The following is a 17,410-nucleotide window of genomic DNA, read 5'->3' on the forward strand; positions in this document are numbered from 1 at the left end:
GGAGGGGAAGTTAAAGAGGTCTACAATGAGAATTACAAAATACTGCTCAAAGAAATCAGAAGTTACAAATGGAAAAACATGCTCATGGATAGGAAGAATCAATATCATTAAAATGGCCATACTGCCCAAAGCAATGTACAGATTCAATGCTATTCCTATCAAACTACCAACAACAGTCTTCACAGAACTAGAAAAAACTATCTTAAGATTCATATGGAACCAAAAAAGCCTGAATAGCCAAGGCACACTTAAGCAAAAAGAACAAAGCTGGAGGTATCACATTACCCAACTGCAAACTATACTACAGGGCTACAGTAACCAAAACAGTTTGATACTGGTACCAAAACAGGCATATAGACCAATAGAACAGAATAGCGAAACCAGAAATAAGGCTGCCCTATGACTACCTGATCTTCAACAAAGCTGACAAAAGCAATGGGGAAAAGACTCCCTACTCAATAAATGATGGTGGGATAACTGGCTAGCCATATATAGAAAATTGAAACTGGAACCCTTCCTTACAACATATACAAATATCAAATCAAGATCCATTGAAGAGTTAAATGTAAAACCCCAAGTTCATAAAAATCCTGAAAGAAAACCTACGCAATACCATCCTAGACATAGGAATGGGCAAATATTTCATAACAAAGACATCAAAAGTAATCACAGAAGAAGCAAAAATTGACAAATGGGATCTAATTAAACTTAAGAGCTTCTGCACAGCAAAAGAAACTGATGGAGTAAACCAAACGACCTACAGAATTGGGAGAAAATATTTGCAAACTATGCATCTGACAAAGGCCTAGTATCCAGCATCTACAAGGTACTTAAATTTATAAGACAAAAACAACTCCATTAAAACGTGGGCAAAGGACATGAACAGATACTTTACAAAAGAAGACAGGTGGCCAGCAAGCATATGAAAAAATATTACTGAGGATTAGAGAAATGCAAATACATATTACAATGAGATACCATCTCATACTAGTCGGAATGGCTATTAAAAAGTAAAACAAATAAACAAAAAACAGATGCTGGCAAGGTTGCAGAGAAAAGGGAAGACTTATACACTGTTGATGAGAGTGTGAATTAGTTCTGCCATTGTGGAAAGCAGTATGGTGATTCCTCAAAGGTTAACTGCAGAACTACCATTGGACCCAGCAATCTGACTACTGGGTATATGCCCGGAGGAATAAAAATCATTCTACCATAAAGACATATGTATGCAAATGTTAACTGCAGTGTTTTTCACAATGGCAAAGACATGGAATCAACCTAAATGCCCATCAATGACAGATTGGATAAAGAATATGTGGTGCATATATACCATGGATTACTGTGCAGCTATAAAAAAGAATGAGATCATGTCTTTTGTGGGGACGTGGATAGAGATGGATGGAGGCTGTTATCCTTAGCAAACTAATGCAGGAACGGTAAAATGAAATACCTCATGTTCTTACTTACAGGTAGGAGCTAAATGATGAGAACTCATGAACACAGGAACAACAGACACTGGCGTCTTCTTGAAGGTGGAGGGTGGGAGGAGGGAGCGGAGCAGAAAAAATAACTATTGAGTGCCAGGCTTAATAGCTGGGTGATGAAATTATCTGTAAAAATAAACCCCTATGATAGGAGTTTATCTATATAACAAACCTTCACATGTACCCCTGAATCTAAAATAGAATTTAAAAAAAAATCCTGTAATCCCAGCTCTTTGGGAGGCCACAGTAGGAAGATCACATGAGCCTGGGAGTTCAGGACCACCCTGGGCAACCTAGACTCCATCTCTTAAAAAAAATTAGCCAGGCATGGTGACACACGCCTGTAGTCCCAGCTATTTGGAAGGCTGAGGTGGGAGGATTGCTTGAGCCCGGGAGGTCAGTGCTGCAGTGAGCCATATTTGTGTCACTGCACTCTAGCCCGGGCAACAGAGTGAGACTTCGTCTCAAATAAATAGTGCATCAGTTGTACTATCCACATTTTGAGTGTTCAATGACTACACGTGGCTAGTTGCCACCATATTGGACTATACGGGTATATAACGTTTCCATTGTCAAAGTTCTGTTGGATAGCTTCACAGAGCCTGAGTACATACCATTTCACCTTGCTGTGTCTGTTTTTCCCTTTGGGATTGGGTGGGGCAAGTAAGCATGGCCTAACAATTTGGAAATATTTGCTTGTAAGTTCTGGATATGGTTCTTAGAATATGTAATTAGGTACATTTATTCTACATCTCACTTTTTTTTCCAAATGAGAAAAAACAACTTTCATTCTCTAAAGGATGGAGTGCAGATAATTTCTTAGAGTGGAGGTTATGATCTATGTTGTCATGTTCATTTCCCAGGATAGAATCCTAAAAGAACTACTAGGTGAATGCAAGGTATGAATATATTTAACCCTCTGTGAAACAATTTTTCTGAGATATTGTATTAGTTCACTCATTCACTACTATTTGAGAATTGTGTAAGAAGCACATACTCCCTTGACAGTATTCATTATCATTTAAAAAACTACTTCTGCTTCTCCGAGAGAACACCAAATGGCAGATGACGCCGGTGCAGCGGGGGCGGGGGGGCCCGGAGGCCCTGGTGGCCCTGGAATGGGGAACCGCGGTGGCTTCTGTGGAGGTTTCGGCAGTGGCATTGGGGCCGGGGTCGCGGCCGTGGACGGGGCCGGGGCCGAGGCCGCGGAGCTCGCGGAGGCAAGGCCGAGGATAAGGAGTGGATGCCCGTCACCAAGCTGGGCCGCTTGGTCAAGGACATGAAGATCAAGTCCCTGGAGGAGATCTACCTCTTCTCCCTGCCCATTAAGGAATCTGAGATCATTGACTTTTTCTTGGGGGCCTCTCTCAAAGACGAGGTTTTGAAGATTATGCCGGTGCAGAAGCAGACCCGTGCTGGCCAGCGCACCAGGTTCAAGGCGTTTGTTGCTGTCGGGGACTACAATGGCCACGTCGGCCTGGGTGTTAAGTGCTCCAAGGTGGCGGCCACTGCCATCCGTGGGGCCATCATCCTGGCCAAACTCTCCATTGTCTCGGTGCGCAGAGGCTACTGGGGGAACAAGATCAGCAAGCCCCACACCGTCCTGTGCAAGGTGACAGGCTGCTGGGCTCTGTGCTGGTGCGCCTCATCCCTGCACCCAGGGGCACTGGCATCGTCTCAGCGCCTGTGCCCAAGAAGCTGCTCATGATGGCTGGTACCGATAACTGCTACACCTCAGCCCGGGGCTGCACTGCCACCCTGGGCAACTTCGCCAAGGCCACCTTTGATGCCATCTCTAAGACCTACAGCTACCTGACCCCTGCCCTCTGGAAGCAGACTGTGTTTACCAAGTCTCCCTATCAGGAATTCACTGACCACCTTGTCAAGACCCACACCGGAGTCTCTGTGCAGCGGACCCAGGCTCCAGCTGTGGCTACAACATAGGGTTTTCATACAAGAAAAATAAAGTGAATTAAGCCTGTTACTAAAAAAAAACAACAACAAAAAAATGACTTCTAAAGGAAAATTATGGTGCCTTGTTTTAATTTTTATTTATTACTAGAGAGTCTATAGTCTGTCTTTTTAAAAGCAATTTCATGTTCCTTGTAATTATAGTATATAAAACAATGGATAAACCAGTAGTTTTTTGCTGATAATGTTTACTGTATGAAAGCAGTCCAAGTGGTATATGAGACTTTTGTAACTCTCATAATTATTATTTTGTTTATACTTTAGTGATAGATTACTTTTATTCTCAGTGAGTTGGCTGTAATTGTAAAGAAAAGTTGTTATTGTGTGCTCAGTAAGCGTAACAGTCATTTTACATCTAATAGAATTGTTACCATGTTATCTGATGAAGTAATTCTTTTTTGCTATTTTGTGTTTAAGATAATTGCAATAAAATGTCCTACTGACAATACTTTGCAGTGTTAAATGTCATTAAAAAGTCACAATTGACAAATATTATAACAGAATGCTTATAAACGTCCTTAAATAGCCCTCTTAGAGGAAATTGACTTTTTTCCTACCGTGATTCTTTGATAAAGAAACTAATGGAGTAAAGTAGAGGAAATACTGAAATCCACTGAAGTAGAGTAGCAATTGAGTTCACACAGCTAGTTAACATTAGCTCTGGGGCTAGAACTCCGGTTTCCTGACTCCTTTTCGAGTTACTTTCTACCTGTCAATCTCCTATTTCAGTTAATCAAATAAATGCATTAGAATAGACATATGTGTTTAAGCATATTGTCCTCATTTGTATGTAGGTCACTGATGGACATTAGTCCATACAGCAGCAGCTGCTAGAGATAATGTACAGTTTCACACATTGAGAGAGGTGGGGAAAGCTGAGGGTGTTCTGGAGTGATGGGGTAAGTGAAGGGGGTCAAGACTTACCTGGAAAGGCCGTTCTGTACTAAGAGCTCTCCTTTGGCCTTGGGCCAATGCCTTCAGTGACTCAATTATGGATGGATATGGACTCATATGCCACATTTGTTTTCACTGACCCATAAGATAGATCACACTTTTCCTTTCAATCAAGATAAACGAGAGACTGGAAACTTTCTGTGAAATGAACACAGTTTTTGATAAACTGGTGTTCATAGCTGTTAGTAATAATTAGAAGGTGACAAACTAGATAAGGAAGAACAATGCATGCATATTAGGAGAATCTCATGAGGCTTTGGAAACTGTCTAGAACCCCATGATTTCATATGCAGGAGGAGATCTGTGTTCATTTTCCTATCCTTCAATAGCCTGCCACAATACATTGCTTATAGTGTGCGCTACAAAATTACTGCTTTGAAATTTCTTAGCAACTTGTTAATAGACCACTTCTAGGACTTGGGAATAATCTGTGAGGTAAGATGAGGCAGGACATCTAAAGGAATAGAAGTAAGTTTAAGTAGTTTAGGAAACTTTATTTATGACATAGATTAAACTCTACTATACTTTCTTCTAGGAAGTTTGTGTGTATGTTACAGCCCGAAGTGTGCCTCTTGGGAACAAATCACATATTCAGTGTTTTACATTCATAAAGGTACTTTTCATGTCTCCTTTGTTACTTTTACATGATAACTTTTTCCAAATAGTAGCAAATTAGATAGCTCTTAACAGTGTTATTAGTAATTTTTTGGAGACAGGGTCTCCCTTTGTCACATGCGGTGGCATGAATACTGCTCACTGCAGCTTCAACCTCATGGTCTCAGGTGATCCTTCCTCCTCAGCCCACCAAGTAGCTGGGACTACAGGCGTGTTCCATCATGCCTAGCTAATTCGTGTATTTTTTGTAGAGATGGCGTTTCACCGTGTTGCCCAGGGTAGTCTTGAACTTCTGAGCTCCAGCGATCCACCTGCCTCAGCTTCCCAAAGTGTGGGAATTATAGGTGTGAGCTACCATGCCCGGCTGAGATTACCATTGAATCAATTTTTATTAGTTCATTCTATATCTGTATACTTACGGGATATATATTTCCTGAAGAAAGTTGCCAATGGTGAATATCAAGTTAACTAGTTATTTTTATATATTGTATATTTTTATCCTGGCCTATATATTTTTCTAAGCTTGTGGACCAATCCTGAGGGAGGTATTTACCCAAAGTGTGTTTATTTGCTTTTTAGTTATTGCTAATTGGAAAGTATCTATAGATTTAACTTACAGAGTTACATAGGGTTTTAGTTAAAAGCATCTATGATCTCAGACCTCAACAGGTTTTAGATCTAAGATACATTTATTCCATTGCACACATCTATGGCCCAAGATATTGATAAACAGTCTAGGGAGCAGCAGTCAAATGCCTGTTTTCTCCTGGTTCTGTAGTTGATCACAGTGTGCCCTGTAATAGTTTTTAGTTTGAACTAAGGAGTAATTGTTTTGCTTGTTTAGTTCCTTAAAATGAGTATTTGTGCAGTATATAGTATGGGTGTATTTAAAGTTTTTTAAAGATGAAAATTTTTCCAATATTTAAAAAAATTATGCCAAGCCACACCAGAGCTGCTTATTCTATAGATGGACCTAATATTGCCTCCTTAGGTTAGAGATCAAGGTAAAAAAGTTTAAGAACTTAATGGAGAAACTAAAGTAACTTCAGAACTAGACATATATACTATTCACACTTAAGTCGTTTAAGTTTGAGATTTTTGTGGAAAATTTTCATGCATTTTTCTAATCGTTAAATCTATTGATCAAAGCCAGTAAATAAAACTTTTCTGAAGATTAAGAGTTAGAAAGTAGAGAGGAAAGGCCAATATACTGAGGTTGTTGGCTCGACTAATTCCCTTCCTACCTAAAAGTGGGATTTGTAAGTGATTTGGAGAAGTCTCAGAGGGTCTTAATGACTGCATGTGTGTGGCAGTGAGCCTTGAGGAATGAGGGCCAATGAGCCATGTGGTCATCTCTATCTCTTGGATCTTTAAGTAAATTCCTTCAGATCCTCCCCTCCCTGAACAATCCACCTGTCATGGTCTAAGATTATAATAAGCCTAGAACAACTACTGGAGTGTGACTGCCCTCAGATTATCCGCCTTCAGTGCTGGGTTTTGGAGAATGAGGAGAACCATGAAATCTAGAAGTCTGAAGATGCCTACTTACCAGTTTCAGGTCACTGAAAATTTAGTGTGTTACATAGTCACTGCCTTGGATGGAGTTCCAGTTCTTTGTTTAACATTCTCTGGCTTCTTGTTCTCTCTTTGCAGGACACAGCAAGACCTTCACCACTTCTCTTGAGAATGTTGGCTCACACGTGACAAAGGGCATTACTTTTCTCAACCTTGGTGAGTGATGGAGAGATCACACCCCCTGCTCTGAACATTTCTTCCTGGGCATGATATACCTCAGCCTTCTATACTATCCCATTTCTCATGCCTCTTTGAGACTTGGATTGTGATGACAGTCAATGACCCACTTGAAGTCTGACAAGAGAAGATTTTCTCTGGAACACACCCCTCCCTCTCAACTCCTTAGCCTTTGGCTTGAAAGGGTTGGGGGATGTATCTTCCCTTTTTAGAGAACCTAGGCTGTGAGCTTTCTTATGTTTTTTGGTAGCAGCCTAAAAAGCCATTTGTTAGCATAAAAATGATGACTTGTATGAGATGTTCCCAAATAGCCCATGAGAAATAATGCATCATATTATCCCTTGATTATAGAGAGGACAGGGGCCCCTGGGAAATTGTCTATTTCCTGTTGCTAATCTTGAAAAGCTTCCAAGTCCCATTAATGATTTATGGATCAGCTTGAGTTGTTTTCACTGAGTAAATATGGTGAAGGGAACCTGAGTATAATGAAGAAAATAAAGAAAGGGTTTGTTGTACCTCCCGCCTGAAAGCTGCTTTTCCATGCCAGTTGGGATGTGGGGCACAAAGTTTAGCACAAGACTAAGTAATGCTTTACTTGCTTGCATATGGAACATGGCATATGGAACATTTCCTTTAAAAAAGGAGCTTCAGGTTTAGAGCATGTAATTCTTTGATATCTTTTTCCATCCCTATTCCACAGTCCGTCTACTGTCATGACGCATGTTTGGGAGAGTGCAATGTGAGGAAACTGAGCAAAGTGATTTTTATTTTGAATGCTACTATTGATGAGGTTGGATACTTACGCTGAGTGGGCCAGTATGGGCAAATTTTAAACATGATCTCTGAATTTGTGGGAAATTGCCTTAGGGAAGCCTGGTTCTACTGCTTCCTGTGATGAGAGAGATAAATATTATAGAAGGTTTCCTGGGTCTGGGACTTGATTCTTATCAGCAATGCTTTATCAGCATCCCATCTCAAGAGTGATGTGGGAAACTTTCCACTAAGAAAACAGCACTTTGGGAGGGCAAAGGTATCCTTCCTTTTTTCACCCCTGGGAATGACTTGCAAAGGGCAGGCAAGATTTAATCTGTGGTCTTCAGCATGTGGAGAGGCCAGAAATACAAGCTTGTAAAAATAGGCTATTTTTCACATGTTGTCTTTCCTTCTTAAGCACGTTTTATAGGCACAAAATCATAGCCCAGTTTAAAACTGCTCTACAGGTAATTTTTATGACAACAATATTGTTTTTTTGAGTAATATATTTTTAGTTACTAACTACATGCAATTTCCCTGGACTGTCACCCTATTAAAATGGGCTAATATTGATGAAAATATTAAAGAATAACTTTTTGAAATTTTCCATGAACCCCAAACACTTCTATATAAGAAAGATATATTTATAAGTAAGGAGCTACTATTTATTTAATGAGTACTATATGTTAAGTATTTTAGTTGTTATCTTGTTCCCTACAACAATTCTGATTGGTGATATTATCCCCATTTTACAGATAACGAAACTGAGGCTCAGAAGGAGTGAGCTCTGTGCTCAGGCTTACTTCAGTGTCTTTTATCAGGGACCCTAGATTATTCTTAGTTTTTTTTTTTTGAGATGGAGTCTTGTTCTGTCGCCCAGGGTGGGGTGCAGTGGCGCGATTTCGGCTCACTGCAACCTCTGCCTCCCGGGTTCAAGCAATTCTCTGCCTCAGCTTCCCAAGTAGCTGGGATTACAGGTGTGCGCCACCATGCCTGGCTAATTATTTTGTATTTTTAGTAGAGACAGGGTTTCACCATCTTGGCCAGGCTGGTCTTGAACTCCTGACCTCGTGATCCACCAGCCTCGGCCTCCCAAAGTGCTGGGATTACAGGTGTGAGCCAGTGCACCTGGCCTATTAATAGTTTCTTTAAACATTTTGTTATTTTGTTTTCTTAGCATTTTATTTCAACTAAAACTTTATCAAGTATTTTGTTTAGAGGTGTTGTTTTAGTATTTTTCTCTAATGCAATCCAGAATAAACTGAGAGAAAATGAAGTGAAATGATCCCATCAGTCACCCACATGGTATGCAACATAACTGCCCAAACTAGAAAAGATAATTAGTGTTGTCAGTGTTACAATCCTAGAGTACTTAATTTAAACATATTTATTCATAGAATTTGATTTTTATCTTATAGCATTTTTGATATATTTTTTAAAATGTAAAACTTTAGTCTAAATGTTTTCAAACATTAAAGTTTTAACTAAATATAGGTGATTAAATTATTTTCTTGAAATTATAAGAATTAAAGTGTCCATTTTACATGTGGCGTATGAGTGTACATATAGCTTCTGCTTATGTGTGGTACCTTTTCTTCTCCATATAAGATCTTTATTAGAAAAGTCAGCAAATAAAATATAATAAATTGATACAGAGTTCTTTCATCAAATCTTCCTAGCAAACTTTTTGTTTGTTTGTTTGAGACAGGATCTTGCTGTGTTTCCCAGGCTGGAGTACAGTGGTATGATCTTGGCTCACTTCAACCTCTGGCTTCTGGGCTCAAACTATCCTCCCACCTCAGCCTCCTGAGTAGCTGGGATTACAGGCACATGCCGCCATGCCCAGCTAATTTTTTGTATTTTTCCTAGAGATGGGGTTTTGCCATGCTATCCAGGCTGGTCTTGAACTCCTGACCTCAAGTAATCCACCTGCCTCAGCCTCTCAAAGTGCTGGGATTACAGGCATGAGCCACCGTGCCCAGCCAATAAAAATAATACCCTACCTTATTTTGTTTTTAACTGACAAATAGTAATTGTATATATTTATGAAGTACAATGTGGTGTTTTGATACCTGTATACATTGTGGAATGATCAAATCAGGCTAGTTAGCATATCCTGTATTCGTTTATTGTTGCTGTAACAAATTTTTTATTTTTTATTTTTTATTTTATTTTTTTTTGAGACGGAGTCTCCCTCTGTCGCCCAGGCTGGAGTGCAGTGGCCGGATCTCCGCTCACTGCAAGCTCCACCTCCTGGGTTCGCGCAATTCTCCTGCCTCAGCCTCCTGAGCAGCTGGGACTACAGGCGCCCGCCACCTCGCCCGGCTTATTTTTTTTGTATTTTTAGTAGAGACGGGGTTTCACCGTGTTAGCCAGGATGGTCTCGATCTCCTGACCTCGTGATTCGCCCGTCTCGGCCTCCCAAAGTGCTGGGATTACAGGCTCGAGAGTTTCAGACACCACAGATGTTCTCTTAAAGTTCTGTAAAGTTGGAAGTTCGAAATGAGTCTTGAAGGGGCTAAACCAAAGTGTGGGCAGGACTGGTGCCTTCTGGAGGCTCCAGGGAAGAATTTGTTCCTTGCGTCCTCCCTCCAGCCTCTAGTGCAAGGTTGTCCAACCCTTGGTCCATGGGCTGCACATAACCCAGTATGGCTTGAATGTGGCCCAACACAGATCTGTAAACTTTCTTAAAACATTTTTTTTTGAGATTTTAATTTTTAAATTTTTTTAGCTTATCAGTTGTCATTAGTGTATTTTATGTGTGACCCAAGGCAGTTCTTCTCCCCAGTGTGGCCCAGGGAAGTCAAAAGATTGGACACCCCTGACTAGAGGCTAGTATTTCTTGGCTTGTGGCCACTTCATTCCAACTACTTTCCTCATCGTATGGTCGTCTTCTCGTCTCTAGTCAAATCTCCATCTCATAAGGATTTTTGTGCCTACCTGTGTCTACCTGGATATTCCAGGATAGTCTCCCCATCTCGAGATCCTAGTCACATCTGCAAGGTCTCTTTTACCCTATTCATAGGTTCTGGGGATTAGCACGTGCATATCTTCAGGAGCCATCATTCAGCCTACCACAGATACTACTGACCCTTTTGGTGAGACAATAATTCCCTGCTCATTGAGGGACTGAACATCCATCACTGGAGCCCACTCACCAAATGCCAAATAGGAATCTCCCTCTCCCTGCCTCAGTGATGTGGCAACCCAAATCAGGGTCATATATTTTCAAATGCCACCTCCCCACGGATATAGTGCCATCCTAATTAACTAGTTAAGTGGTACAGCTGGGAGGTAACTAGGTCATTTGATGCTGATACCTTGTCATTATGTCCCACTATATTCTTGTTTGTGTTTTTGCTAGTAAAGTGTTGCCATAATAAGATGATTGCCACCATTCGTGCTAGGCTCTTTAGCATCATTTAATCCACGTTGACTGAAAGGACACTTCTAAGTCAACTGGTTTGAGTTCTATATCCTCTTTCCTTTCCACAGAACGCCTTCTATGCAAATGATTAGCATGTGTTCCTTCACTTCTCAGGAAAAGGAGTCTAGCTGGCTCACTTATAATCTAAATGTTCCATCTATATAAAATTACTACTGTGTGAATTTCTGTTTTTTAATATCCTAGAAAAAGTATTGGCAAGGGCTACTTCCACCCTTCCATTCTCCAGAAACCTATTTTTTTATACCTTGTCTCCATCTGAGTACAAATGTTCTTGGTACAAAAATATCTAGTGCAGGGACCGAAGGTGTGAATTCTAGTCAGCTTGATATGCAAGGAAATAAATTAGTACTTCACAAAGTGTCAGTGTGTCTGCAGAGATTGTTCTGATGAATATTGATTTAAAGGTTTTCTAAACAAAATGCTCCTGCTGCTGATGATGATGATAATGATGATCAGTGGACAAACATGGGCAACAAAATTTTAGAGCTTCCCCAAACTGGCAGAAATTATGAAGAAAATTCCCAATATAAGCTATTTCCAGCCTACCAGATTAAGGAATAATTCATGTTGCTTGATATTTTTTATTCTAATTTGCTCTGAGATCATTTAGGTTCACATAAAGCCACAAATCACTTAGAAACAAAACTGCAGGTATAAATTAAGATAACCATGGCTAAATATCTGAAGAAAATTAGCCGAAGGTAGAAATAAATGAGGTTTACCTAGTAAGAGAAATGTGGCTGGTCGTGGTAGCTCATGCCTGTAATCCCAGCACTCTGGGAGGCTGAAGCAGGAGGGTTGCTTGAGCCCAGGATCAAGACCAGCCTGGGCAATATGGTGAGACTCCATCTCTATAAAAACAGAAAATATTAGTGGGGTGTTGGGGGCACAGGCCTGTAGTCCCAGCTACTTGGGAGGCTGAGGTGGGGAGGATCACTTGAGCCCAGGAGTTTGAGGCTGCAGTGGGCCGACATCACGCCACCGCAACTCCAGCCTGGGTGACAGAGTGAGACTCTGTCTCAAAAAAAATAAAAAATAAAAAGGCCGGGCGTGGTGGCTCAAGCCTGTAATCCCAGCACTTTGGGAGGCTGAGACGGGCGGATCACGAGGTCAGGAGATCAAGACCATTCTGGCTAACACAGTGAAACCCCGTCTCTAAAAAAAAAAATACAAAAATAGTCCCAGCTACTCGGGAGGCTGAGGCAGGAGAATGGCATAAACCCAGGAGGCGGAACTTGCAATGAGCCGAGATCCGGTCACTGCACTCCAGCCTGGGCAACACAGCGAGACTCTGCCTCAAAAAAAAAAAAAAAAAAAAAAAGGACTGTCATTAGATAGCTTATTAAATTGGTAAAACTTTTGCCTTTTGAAATATTCAGAGAAAGGCAGGGATAATGTGACGTTCTGTACCTGTGCAGCTCTTACCACATGTAGATGATGTAAATCTTTCTCTTCTATAGACTATTATGTGGCTGTTTACTTACCTGGTCATTTCTTCCACCTACTTAATGTTCAACATCCAGACCTGATCTGCCACAGTCTTTTTCTGACAGGTACGGTTATAGTTTTTCTCTTGTAGAGGTGGCCTATTTGAGTTTGTTTTGACTTTAATAATCTATGTTTGGGTGAAAGGAGGTTCTTTTGTTTGCTGATCTACTTTTTTTTTTTTTTTTTTTTGGCCAGGAAATAATGAAATGATTGATATGCTACCTCATTGCCCTTTACAGTCATTGTCAGGGTCCCTGGTACTGGATTGTTGTTCTGGAAAGCTCTATAGAGCACTGCTCAGCCAGTCATCTTTATTACAGCTTCTGCAGAACACCCGCTTAGACTGTGAGAAGATGGCCGCGTTGCACTGTGCGCTCTACTGCGGTCAAGGCACGCGGTTCCTGGAACGCCAGGTGAGAAGATAGCTCATGTTTTAAAATGTACAGATAGACGACACTGAACCTATTTATTTTGTGGTTGAAAATGGTCACCGGGCACAGTGGCTCATGCCTGTAATCCCAGCACTTTGGGAGGCTGAGGCGGGCGGATCACCTGAGGTCAGGAGTTCGAGACCAGCCTCAACATGGAGAAACCCTGCCTCTACTAAAAATACAAAATTAGCCAGGCATGGTGGTGCATGCCTGTAATCCCAGCTACTTGGGAGGCTGAGGCAGGAGAATTGCTTGAACCTGGGAGGTGGAGGTTGCAGTGAGCCGAGATCGCGCCATTGCACTCCAGCCTGGGCAACAAGAACGAAACTCTGTCTCAAAAAAAAAAAAAGAAAGAAAATGGTCAGGAGTTATTTTTATTTAGTTACAATTAATTGAGGTGTATGGCCTTTCTGCTGACATCATCGTCTTTTGTGTTGCTTTTTTATGGATCCCTACCAGGTCTCAGACTCAGGGTGTTTCTGTTCTTTTGGGTACTCCCTTTTCCATATTGGGAATAAATGTTTAGCTGTGTCAGTAACATTTCAATGAAGAGCTCCATAAATAATGCGCTTCTTAAATATCTACTTTTTTTCCTGGTCTGTATTTGATCTATAATTATCAAAAGGACTAAAATCTGTGGCAGATATTTATTACATTTATAATAAAAATAGCTTACATTTGTATTTCACATTAGAGTTTATTAAATTTATCCACACACTTTCTGTGTTATTTTACAGCTATCCTGTGAAGTCAGAGAAATCTCCTTATCAGATGTAGTTAAGATCAATGAGTGGCTGGTTAACTACAAAAAAAAAAAAAAAAGAGAGACATTAGACATTTTATTTTAACCTAAAACATTAAAATGTACATTATTCACCTATGCTTTGACTCAAGCCTTTCTTCGTGCATCTGCTAATTGAAGTGCAACATCATTTTTCTTGCATAAAAGCACTAGTAATGAGTTACCTCTAACTTCTTGTTACTTTTTAAAAATTTTTATGTCTAAGGATATAGTAATTTAAAGACCCTTACAAAGCAATCTGTGTATACCAGGCATTTTTTTACCCAATTTTTTTAGTTGTTTCCCCTGAACCTAGTTTTCTAGTGTTTTAGAGACATGCCTTTGACTCTTTCCAAAACATTCAGCTTTTACTGACCCAATGACACTCTCTGCATCCACATTTTACTTGTCTGTAGTAATATTGTATTACCTAATTTTAAAAATAAGTACAATAGCATAAACAGGTTTTGAATAAAACAGCTTACTGGTAGGAGCAGAAGTGCAAGTGTGCACCATAGCTAGGTGTGTCTTATATTATCTGTCAGTGCTGAGATGGCAAACATTCCTCCAGCAGGTGAGGATGATTATGGAGATGAGAGAGTTGATGGTAGAGCAAGAATTATCCCTCCTCGGAAGACAGTACAGTGATGCTCACAAAGGTTAACTGGTATGTCCGTATTCACACTGAGGACCCAGCTGGAATTCACACCCAGCTCTGCTGCCTCCAAGCCTAGTGGTTTTGTTTTGCTTTTTTTCCTGGATCGCACAGCTCTTTCCACTGGTACTTTGCTATAACATGACCTATTCTTGCGCAAACGTTAGGTTGAAGAACGTTTATTTGGTTCCCAGCCAAGGAGATTTATTTAAAAGATGTATGAAAAGGATCTCACTTATAATATGCTGTTTTACCTACCCAGAATTGCATTATGTATCTTGAAGATAGTGTAGAAGTGAGTATATTCTTAGGCAATTCTAAAATAGGTATAGAATGCAAAAGCTTCATGTATATTTGTACTTCTTTGGTAGTGGAGGCAGAGAGCAGATTTAAATACCAACAGAGTTTTGTCTGACTTTTTAAAGATTATTCAATGGATTTCTGAGAATGTCTCTGCCTGCCATTCATTTGACCTCATTCAGGAATTTATAATTGGTAAGTGTTGCTGATATTGCACCTTAAGTTGAATACTTGACCTTTTTGCTTGAGGGAAAGCAGTAAGTTGATAATGAATGCCTCAACCTGTCCAAATGCTGCTTAGGAGCACATTAAAAAAAAAGAAAAAAACTCTATCGGAGTCAGCAGCTAATTAAATTTCATTCTCTTGTGGTTTTCTAAGAAGCTATGGCTGTACAGAGATTGATGAGATACAAGATAGGATCTTGATTCTATAACCTTATTAGTGATTTTTTTTTCCAGTAAGATGTAACTTTCTTAGCCCAGTTTTTTGTTGGCTGGTTTCGTATGAAGTGACATAATGTCATTTGGGTAGATATAGTACTAAGTTATTGTTCTCATTGTAAAAAGCAGAACCTGAAAATTTTAGTCAGTAGATAAAATCATAATGGTTACCGTTTTGAGGATGAGGGATAAGACAATGAAAACTTTGTTGGTTTGCTTGTTTTGGTTGAATTACAATGCTGTCATCATCTTATTAAACCACATCTTTTTTCCCCCATTAAAAAAAAATCTACTCAGCTTCTTCATATTGGAGTGTATATTCAGAGACAAGTAACATGGACAAACTATTGCCACATTCCTCAGTGCTCACTTGGAATACAGTAAGTTAACACTGTGTATGCTGTGTGCAAATAAAATCAATTCCCAGTTGTGGGTCAGTTGTTGGACACCCCTCTTATAGTCATCAGGGTCGTGATTTCACTACTGTTTTGACTGATGAAGAACCAAGTTGGTTTTTTTTTCTTTTTTTGGCAGAAAAGTAATAGCGAATCTCTGCTGTTGGCCAAAAGTATTTGTATAAAAACAGTAAAACCGAAGGAGCAGGTAAACAGGGTATTTATTATTCTTCCTGTTACCAGGCAGAACTAAACCTCTATCATGGTATTTTTATTTTCTAAGTGACTAGAGTGGATTACGATATGTACTAGGTTTACGTAAGTGAGGAATGAGTGCATTGCTGCTATTATACTTGGTAGATAAGGACCTTCATGACCTCTTTTTCCCGCCCCATTAAAAAATCTGTAATAACTCTAGAGCTTCAGGATCAGTAAAAGTCAGCAATCTTAGGCACACTCACCCCAACTGACTTTTTCTCCCTGTCGGTTCAGACTCCCTCCTTTTAAATTAGGACGTGTTGAGCTAAAACACTGCTCATTTTCTCTTGAATATGGTACAGTAGACAGAGCTTTGCTGGCCCAGCGAGTGAAAACCATGCATAGGCTGTGCCTGAAAAAGTTCTGCCTCTTGTTTCTTATTTAGATATTAGAACTACATGCTTGCTTTTGAGGCAGAAGTTTATATCAAAAAGGTATTTAGAAAAATAAGTCGAATTTAACACAGTCATAGGAAAAGATGTACTAGGATAAATGGTGACACTTTATGTTTAGACCCTGTCTAAGTATAGTCCTTAAAAAAGATGTATCAAGTGTGTTTGATTACTTTCCAAAGTTTTGGTATGCACAGTGGCAGTACTTTCCTAAAGGCCTTTTCTTTGTCTTTTACTGTCATAGTTATTAGATTTTTATGCCTCACCTTAGAATTTAAGGGAAAGGCCTGAGCTTGTTCCCGCTCTAGGTGCCCACTTTTTTCTTTCGGAACACATGTGAATAGACATGCAGACCCTGTGGTCATACGACAGGAAGTCTGCAGGTTACACCACCCTGGAGGCAGGAAATGCACATCTCCGCTCCCTCCCTTACCAACCCCCCACTGTTATGTCCTGTGTTCAAAGTGTCCAGGAGGCAGTTGGGACCACTGGTTCCCAGGGTTGTGTTAAAAGACTGAGCCACATGTTAACTGGATGTGGTGTGAGAATATCACCTTGAGGGTAACGCTCCCCTTTTGCACTTCTCAAGATTGTGCAGGGCGGAGCAGCTATTGTGGACACGCACAGGGTGACATCAGTAAGTCCCACAAGAAGAGCGATATAAAGAAACCTGTGGTTATAACCTCCTTGTACTGAACTAATCTTGGAGTTTACCATGTTGCTTCAAACTTCTTGTGATTGGACTAGGTTACCTTAAAGATCTCTTCTAATCTTGAAAAATCTATGAGTCTATGCTTATCATTAGCTATGATGTAAATCATTTATTTATTTTTCTCTAATCTGCAAATGTTCTTAATGCTACAACCTTAATAAAAAGCTGCCACAGGAGAAAACATGGACTTCACACTTTTGTAGGAGACAACTGACTTGGATTTTTTAAGATAATAGAAAATATGATGCCCTTACAAATAGATAATCCTGAATTATGTTTTGCAAACAACTATACCTCTTTTAAAATGCCATTTATAACCTAAAACCGTAATGAAATTTTAATGTTTTTTTTTGAGGTATCCTCTGTAGTGATAAATGAAGCTCACAATAGATTCTTATCACAGCTTTCAACTGTCACAATGAAGAACTTAGTTGTTTGCATGTTCTGAAAATGTATTTCTCTGTCACTGTGATACCCTTTTTTTTACAGGAATATTCTGTATCAGTAAAATCTCGGTCATTTAAATTCTAGACAAATATCAATTTTTATTTCTACATTACATCTCGTAAAATATTTTCTT

General features: G+C 39.9%; 1 protein-coding gene and 1 pseudogene across 2 annotated transcripts in view; both read left to right on the plus strand.

Annotated features, from left to right (window-relative positions):
• Window positions 1-17,410, plus strand: part of GSAP (gamma-secretase activating protein) — a 110,608-nt gene that overhangs the window by 49,587 nt on the left and 43,611 nt on the right. The window contains exons 13-18 of the mRNA XM_011985462.1: window positions 4,945-5,022; window positions 6,678-6,755; window positions 12,438-12,530; window positions 12,661-12,878; window positions 14,758-14,827; window positions 15,371-15,453. Coding sequence (XP_011840852.1) covers window positions 4,945-5,022; window positions 6,678-6,755; window positions 12,438-12,530; window positions 12,661-12,878; window positions 14,758-14,827; window positions 15,371-15,453 — 620 coding nt within the window. The remainder of the gene's footprint in view (window positions 1-4,944; window positions 5,023-6,677; window positions 6,756-12,437; window positions 12,531-12,660; window positions 12,879-14,757; window positions 14,828-15,370; window positions 15,454-17,410) is intronic.
• LOC105543502 lies at window positions 2,521-9,840 on the plus strand (annotated as a pseudogene). The gene is made up of 3 exons (XR_001006626.1): window positions 2,521-3,383; window positions 7,508-7,510; window positions 9,811-9,840. The product of XR_001006626.1 is annotated as a 40S ribosomal protein S2 pseudogene (transcript).

The sequence above is a fragment of the Mandrillus leucophaeus genome, unplaced genomic scaffold (genome assembly GCF_000951045.1).
Source record: "Mandrillus leucophaeus isolate KB7577 unplaced genomic scaffold, Mleu.le_1.0 Scaffold284, whole genome shotgun sequence".
NCBI classification, from domain to species: Eukaryota; Metazoa; Chordata; class Mammalia; order Primates; family Cercopithecidae; genus Mandrillus; species Mandrillus leucophaeus.